General features: G+C 63.5%; 1 protein-coding gene across 2 annotated transcripts; it reads left to right on the forward strand.

Moving 5' to 3' along the window:
• Positions 1-208: 208 nt before the first annotated feature.
• On the forward strand, positions 209-7,885 carry LOC128013254 (uncharacterized). Of its 2 annotated transcripts, none has more exons than XM_052596091.1 (2): positions 209-1,867; positions 2,408-7,885. In XM_052596091.1, the coding sequence occupies exon 1, from the start codon at positions 623-625 to the stop codon at positions 1,769-1,771; it is 1,149 nt and encodes a 382-aa protein (XP_052452051.1). In that variant the 5' UTR covers positions 209-622; the 3' UTR covers positions 1,772-1,867; positions 2,408-7,885. The 2 variants fall into 2 exon arrangements, with proteins under 2 accessions (XP_052452051.1, XP_052452052.1); XM_052596092.1 differs by having other exon boundaries at positions 3,489-7,885.
• Positions 7,886-7,926: the final 41 nt, after the last annotated feature.

Genomic DNA, 7,926 nt, shown 5'->3' on the forward strand with positions numbered 1-7,926 from the left:
ATAGGGGGCCACGGGGCCTATCACCCACCCGAGTTTGGAGTCCCTGGAGCTCGGCCTCGGCGAGATACGGCCGTTCAAAGTTTCTGTCTCGGTGGCCGCTAACTCCGGCCCCCTGGGGTGCACCGGCTCTGGGGTGGCGGCGTCTGATAGAGGGCCACGGGGTCTATCATCGACCCGAGTTTGGAGTCCCTGGAGCTCGGCCTCGGCGAGATACGGCCGTTCAAAGTTTCTGTCTCGGTGGCCGCTAACTCCGGCCCCCTGGGGTGCACCGGCCCTGGGGTGGCGGCGTCTGATAGGGGGCCACGGGGCCTATCACCCACCCGAGTTTGAAGTCCCTGGGTCTCTGCCTCGGCGAGATACGGCCGGTCAAATTTTCGAACTTTGGGGGGCGCTATCCCCGGCCCCCGGGGGGCTATCGGCTCGGGGGCGGCGGCGTCCGAGAGGGGCCGACGGCCTCCATCAACGACCCGAGTTTCAAGACCCTAGGCCTCGGCGTTCCGGCGCGGGCCCCGGTCGAACTTCCAACCCCCCCCTCGCCGGCGGCCTTGCCCAGGACGGTGCGCCATTCCCGGGTAGAGTTCCGATTTCGGCCGCGGCGCGGTTTCTCGCCGATATCTCCGCGATGCGGGGGTCCCCGGGGCTGAAACTCGGGGGTCAGGTAGAGGGCCTCGGGGCCTACCGGACGCCACCGCCCCCGAGTCCCGGGGCGGTCCGGTGCCTGAGTTACGAGGGCACAAATCCTGAAGTTTGGGGGGCCGTATCTCGGCCTCCCCGGGGGTTGGGGACCTGGGGCCGGCGGCGTCCGGTAGGGGGCCTCTGGCTCTATCAGCGACCCGAGTTTGAAGTCCCTGGGGCTCGGCCTCGGCGAGATACGGCCGGTCAAATCTTCGACCTTAGGGGGGCGCTATCCCCGGCCCCCGGGGGGCCATCGGCCCGCGGGTGGCGGCGTCTGATAGGGGGCCTCAGGGTCTACCGCGGTCCCGAGTTTGAAGTCCCTGGGTCTCGGCCTCGGCGAGATACGGCCGTTCAAAATTTCGAACTTTGGGGGGCGCTATCCCCGGCCCCCGGGGGGCTGTCGGCTCGGGGGTGGCGGCGTCCGAGAGGGGCCGACGGGCCCTATCAACGACCCGAGTTTCAAGTCCCTAGGCCCCGGCGTTCCCGAGCGGGCCCCGGTCGAACATCCAACCACCCCCTCTCCGGCGGCCTTGCCCAGGATGGTGCACCTTTCCCGGGTAGAGCTCCGATTTCGCCCGCGACCCCGGAGGTCGGCCCGATAGAGGAAGCCGTTTTTACCCGCCATCGGGGTGATGACAAATGCGCTTCGCAGGCTGAGCTCCAGGGGCTTTTTCGAGCGACCCAGGCCCAGCGTGGCCTCCCCCTCCTGGGCATGAGAGTGAGTTGGCGCCCCCTAGTCTGGTTCTCTGTAAATTTGAAGGTTGAGCTCCAGGGGCTTTTTCGATCGACCGAGGCCCAGCGTGGCCTCACCGTCCTGGGCATGGGGGTGAGATGGCGCCCCCTACTCCGGTTCGCATTAACCGTGGAGGCTGAGCTCCAGGGGCTTTTTCGAGCGACCCAGGCCCAACGAGGCCTCACCCTCTCGGGCATGGGGGTGAGATGGCGCCCCCTACTCCGGTTCTCATTAACCGTGGAGGCTGAGCTCCAGGGGCTTTTTCGAGCGACCCAGGCCCAACGAGGCCTCACCCTCTCGGGCATGGGGGTGAGATGGCGCCCCCTACTCCGGTTCTCATTAACCGTGGAGGCTGAGCTCTAGGGGCTTTTTCGAGCGACCCAGGCCCAGCGAGGCCTCACCGTCTTGGGCATGAGAGTGAGATGGCTCCCCCTAGTCTGGTTCTCTGTAAATTTGAAGGTTGAGCTCCAGGGGCTTTTTCGAGCGGCCCAGGCCCAACGAGGCCTCACCGTCTTGGGCATGAGAGTGAGATGGCTGCCCCTAGTCTGGTTCTCTGTAAATTTGAAGGTTGAGCTCCAGGGGCTTTTTCGGTCGACTGAGGCCCAGCGTGGCCTCACCGTCCTGGGCATGAGAGTGAGATGGCGCCCCCTACTCCGGTTCGCATTAACCGTGGAGGCTGAGCTCCAGGGGCATTTTCGAGCGACCCAGGCCCAACGAGGCCTCACCCTCTCGGGCATGGGGGTGAGATGGCGCCCCCTACTCCGGTTCTCATTAACCGTGGAGGCTGAGCTCCAGGGGCTTTTTCGATCGACCGAGGCCCAGCGTGGCCTCACCGTCCTGGGCATGGGGGTGAGATGGCGCCCCCTACTCCGGTTCTCATTAACCGTGGAGGCAGAGCTCCAGGGGCTTTTTCGAGCGGCCCAGGCCCAACGAGGCCTCACCCTCTCGGGCATGAGAGTGAGATGGCTCCCCCTAGTCTGGTTCTCTGTAAATTTGAAGGTTGAGCTCCAGGGGCTTTTTCGGTCGACCGAGGCCCAGCGTGGCCTCACCGTCCTGGGCATGAGAGTGAGATGGCTCCCCCTTGTCTGGTTCTCTGTAAATTTGAAGGTTGAGCTCCAGGGGCTTTTTTCGGTCGACCGAGGCCCAGCGTGGCCTCACCGTCCTGGGCATGAGAGTGAGATGGCGCCCCCTACTCCGGTTCTCATTAACCGTGGAGGCTGAGCTCCAGGGGCATTTTCGAGCGACCCAGGCCCAACGAGGCCTCACCCTCTCGGGCATGGGGGTGAGATGGCGCCCCCTACTCCGGTTCTCATTAACCGTGGAGCCTGAGCTCCAGGGGCTTTTTCGATCGACCGAGGCCCAGCGTGGCCTCACCCTCTCGGGCATGGGGGTGAGATGGCGCCCCCTACTCCGGTTCTCATTAACCGTGGAGCCTGAGCTCCAGGGGCTTTTTCGAGCGACCCAGGCCCAGCGAGGCCTCACCGTCTTGGGCATGAGAGTGAGACGGCTCCCCCTAGTCTGGTTCTCTGTAAATTTGAAGGTTGAGCTCCAGGGGCTTTTTCGAGCGGCCCAGGCCCAACGAGGCCTCACCGTCTTGGGCATGAGAGTGAGATGGCTGCCCCTAGTCTGGTTCTCTGTAAATTTGAAGGTTGAGCTCCAGGGGCTTTTTCGGTCGACTGAGGCCCAGCGTGGCCTCACCGTCCTGGGCATGAGAGTGAGATGGCGCCCCCTACTCCGGTTCGCATTAACCGTGGAGGCTGAGCTCCAGGGGCATTTTCGAGCGACCCAGGCCCAACGAGGCCTCACCCTCTCGGGCATGGGGGTGAGATGGCGCCCCCTACTCCGGTTCTCATTAACCGTGGAGGCTGAGCTCCAGGGGCTTTTTCGATCGACCGAGGCCCAGCGTGGCCTCACCGTCCTGGGCATGGGGGTGAGATGGCGCCCCCTACTCCGGTTCTCATTAACCGTGGAGGCAGAGCTCCAGGGGCTTTTTCGAGCGGCCCAGGCCCAACGAGGCCTCACCCTCTCGGGCATGAGAGTGAGATGGCTCCCCCTAGTCTGGTTCTCTGTAAATTTGAAGGTTGAGCTCCAGGGGCTTTTTCGGTCGACCGAGGCCCAGCGTGGCCTCACCGTCCTGGGCATGAGAGTGAGATGGCTCCCCCTTGTCTGGTTCTCTGTAAATTTGAAGGTTGAGCTCCAGGGGCTTTTTTCGGTCGACCGAGGCCCAGCGTGGCCTCACCGTCCTGGGCATGAGAGTGAGATGGCGCCCCCTACTCCGGTTCTCATTAACCGTGGAGGCTGAGCTCCAGGGGCATTTTCGAGCGACCCAGGCCCAACGAGGCCTCACCCTCTCGGGCATGGGGGTGAGATGGCGCCCCCTACTCCGGTTCTCATTAACCGTGGAGCCTGAGCTCCAGGGGCTTTTTCGATCGACCGAGGCCCAGCGTGGCCTCACCCTCTCGGGCATGGGGGTGAGATGGCGCCCCCTACTCCGGTTCTCATTAACCGTGGAGCCTGAGCTCCAGGGGCTTTTTCGAGCGACCCAGGCCCAGCGAGGCCTCACCGTCTTGGGCATGAGAGTGAGACGGCTCCCCCTAGTCTGGTTCTCTGTAAATTTGAAGGTTGAGCTCCAGGGGCTTTTTTCGGTCGACCGAGGCCCAGCGTGGCCTCACCCTCTCGGGCATGGGGGTGAGATGGCGCCCCCTACTCCGGTTCTCATTAACCGTGGAGGCTGAGCTCCAGGGGCTTTTTCGAGCGACCCAGGCCCAACGAGGCCTCACCCTCTCGGGCATGGGGGTGAGATGGCGCCCCCTACTCCGGTTCTCATTAACCGTGGAGGCTGAGCTCCAGGGGCTTTTTCGAGCGACCCAGGCCCAACGAGGCCTCACCCTCTCGGGCATGGGGGTGAGATGGCGCCCCCTACTCCGGTTCTCATTAACCGTGGAGGCTGAGCTCCAGGGGCTTTTTCGAGCGACCCAGGCCCAGCGAGGCCTCACCGTCTTGGGCATGAGAGTGAGACGGCTCCCCCTAGTCTGGTTCTCTGTAAATTTGAAGGTTGAGCTCCAGGGGCTTTTTTCGGTCGACCGAGGCCCAGCGTGGCCTCACCGTCCTGGGCATGAGAGTGAGATGGCGCCCCCTACTCCGGTTCTCATTAACCGTGGAGGCTGAGCTCCAGGGGCTTTTTCGAGCAACCCAGGCCCAACGAGGCCTCACCCTCTCGGGCATGGGGGTGAGATGGCGCCCCCTACTCCGGTTCTCATTAACCGTGGAGGCTGAGCTCCATGGGCTTTTTCGAGCGACCCAGGCCCAACGAGGCCTCACCGTCTTGGGCATGAGAGTGAGATGGCGCCCCCTACTCCGGTTCTCATTAACCGTGAAGGCTGAGCTCCAGGGGCTTTTTCGAGCGACCCAGGCCCAACGAGGCCTCACCGTCTCGGGCATGAGAGTGAGACGGCTCCCCCTAGTCTGGTTCTCTGTAAATTTGAAGGTAGAGCTCCAGGGGCATTTTCGAGAGACCCAGGCCCAACGAGGCCTCACCCTCTCGGGCATGAGAGTGAGACGGCTCCCCCTAGTCTGGTTCTCTGTAAATTTGAAGGTTGAGCTCCAGGGGCATTTTCGAGCGACCCAGGCCCAACGAGGCCTCACCCTCTCGGGCATGAGAGTGAGACGGCTCCCCCTAGTCTGGTTCTCTGTAAATTTGAACGTTGAGCTCCAGGGTCTATTTCCAGCGACCCAGGCCCAGCGTGGCCTCCCTCTCTTGGGCATGAGAGTGAGATAGCACCCCCTACTCCGGTTCTCGGTTTGCTGGGTGACCAGTGGCGGGTCGTAGGCTCCAGGGCCTCTTTGGTGAGAGACCTATCCGACCGGCCCTAGCCCTCGTCTGCCTCGCTCGGCAGGTCGGAGGCCCTGGAGGAATTCGGGGTTGGAAAAATGACTAAGTCGAAAACGCGGGCCTTGGCCAGACATCCACCCTCCCCGAGGCTCCGGGGCAGGCCGGGAAAGGTGCCTCTTCCCCGGGCACGTTCTGGATTCACCCGCGACCCTGGAGGTCCGCCCGATAGGGGATGGCGTTTTTACGTGCCGTCGCGATTTGGACGAACGCGTCATTTTGTGGACTTAGGCTCTGGCGAAAACCATTTCGGATCCAGGGGGCTGTCTGGAGGGTTCCCCGGCCCACATACCCTCGCCGTGGCCGGGGTGACGCGATTCGTCTGAGGGCCCCCCGACCGGGAACGCAAACTGATACCTAAGGGGGCTTTGTGGACCGCTGCCCGGCCCAAGCACCATCGCCGTGGCCGGGGGCAGTCGAAAGACGACCGCCCTTACTGGGGAGAACCGTTCGCAGGGTGACCAGTGGTCGCCCGTGAGCTCTGACGACTAAGTCGGAAACGCGGGCCTTGGCCAAACATCCACCCTCCCCGAGGCTCCGGGGCAGGCCAGGAAAGGTGCCTCTTCCCCGGGCACCTTCTGGATTCACCCGCGACCCTGGAGGTCCGCCCGATAGGGGATGGCGTTTTTACGTGCCGTCGCGATTTGGACGAACGCGTCATTTTGTGGACTTAGGCTCTGGCGAAAACCATTTCGGATCCAGGGGGCTGTCTGGAGGGTTCCCCGGCCCACATACCCTCGCCGTGGCCGGGGTGAAGCGATTCGTCTGAGGGCCCCCCGACCGGGAACGCAAACTGATACCTAAGGGGGCTTTGTGGACCGCTGCCCGGCCCAAGCACCATCGCCGTGGCCGGGGGCAGTCGAAACACGACCGCCCTTACTGGGGAGAACCGTTCGCAGGGTGACCAGTGGTCGCCCGTGAGCTCTGACGACTAAGTCGGAAACGCGGGCCTTGGCCAAACATCCACCCTCCCCGAGGCTCCGGGGCAGGCCAGGAAAGGTGCCTCTTCCCCGGGCACCTTCTGGATTCACCCGCGACCCTGGAGGTCCGCCCGATAGGGGATGGCGTTTTTACGTGCCGTCGCGATTTGGACGAACGCGTCATTTTGTGGACTTAGGCTCTGGCGAAAACCATTTCGGATCCAGGGGGCTGTCTGGAGGGTTCCCCGGCCCACATACCCTCGCCGTGGCCGGGGTGAAGCGATTCGTCTGAGGGCCCCCCGACCGGGAACGCAAACTGATACCTAAGGGGGCTTTGTGGACCGCTGCCCGGCCCAAGCACCATCGCCGTGGCCGGGGGGCAGTCGAAAGACGACCGCCCTTACTGGGGAGAACCGTTCGCGGGGTGACCAGTGGTCGTCCGTGTGCTCTGACGACTAAGTCGGAAACGCGGGCTTTGGCCAAACATCCACCCTCCCCGAGGCTCAGGGGCAGGCCGGGAAAGGTGCCTCTTCCCCGGGCACCTTCTGGATTCACCCGCGACCCTGGAGGTCCGCCCGATAGGGGATGGCGTTTTTACGTGCCGTCGCGATTTCGGCGAACGCGTTATTTTGTGGACTTAGCGCGTATCGCAAGAGAACGGATCGAGTGGAGCACGTTGCGCGCCCGAGCTAGGACCCCGCCCGGCCACTGGCCGCTATGGGCGGGTGCGCCTAGGGGGCACGGTGGTTGGAAGGTATGAGCGAAACACCGTGTCCGGCACATGCGCGCATGAGAAGGGGCTCTGCCCCCCTCTTTCTTGGGAGACTCAGACGGCCGGTCTATCGTAAGGGTCCGCCACCGGCGGTCGGAGAGGAGGCGCGAGGCGGGAGGTCGGCTCCGTCCGGCCCTCGCCCGCCCTCCTCCCGGCCCCGCGAAGCACACTTTTCCCGGTTACGGCCTCGATCAGCGGCCAGCCACCCCCGTGACCCACGAGCGGGGGAAGGTCGCCGCACGTCGCCCTATGAGCGGCCGCGCCGCCTGGGTTCCGCCTCCCCCCGGGGGGGTGGACACCCTCCGCGGAGCGAGACCCGCGTGTAGGAAACAAGCGCGCTGCGGTTGTCCATCCCACACCCCTTCTTGAGGGCTACCTGGTTGATCCTGCCAGTAACATATGCTTGTCTCAAAGATTAAGCCATGCAGGTCTAAGTACACACGGCCGGTACAGTGAAACTGCGAATGGCTCATTAAATCAGTTATGGTCCCTTTGATCGCTCCACCCGGTACTTGGATAACTGTGGCAATTCCAGAGCTAATACATGCAAACGAGCGCCGACCCTCCTTCACGGGCGGGGACGCGTGCATTTATCAGATCCAAAACCCATCCGGGGTTGGGGATCCGTCCTCACCCCGGTCCCTTTGGTGACTCTAGATAACCTCGGGCCGATCGCGCGCCCTCTGCGGCGGCGACGACTCTTTCGAATGTCTGCCCTATCAACTTTCGATGGTACTTTAGGCGCCTACCATGGTGACCACGGGTAACGGGGAATCAGGGTTCGATTCCGGAGAGGGAGCCTGAGAAACGGCTACCACATCCAAGGAAGGCAGCAGGCGCGCAAATTACCCATTTCCGACTCGGAGAGGTAGTGACGAAAAATAACAATACAGGTCTCTTTCGAGGCCCTGTAATTGGAATGAGCGTATCCTAAACC

The sequence above is a fragment of the Carassius gibelio genome, chromosome B24, assembly GCF_023724105.1.
Source record: "Carassius gibelio isolate Cgi1373 ecotype wild population from Czech Republic chromosome B24, carGib1.2-hapl.c, whole genome shotgun sequence".
In the NCBI taxonomy this organism is placed as follows: Eukaryota; Metazoa; Chordata; class Actinopteri; order Cypriniformes; family Cyprinidae; genus Carassius; species Carassius gibelio.

Bases quoted from the DNA above. Each gene is read 5' to 3' on its own strand.
- LOC128013254 (XM_052596091.1), top strand. From the start codon at position 623: ATGCGGGGGTCCCCGGGGCTGAAACTCGGGGGTCAGGTAGAGGGCCTC.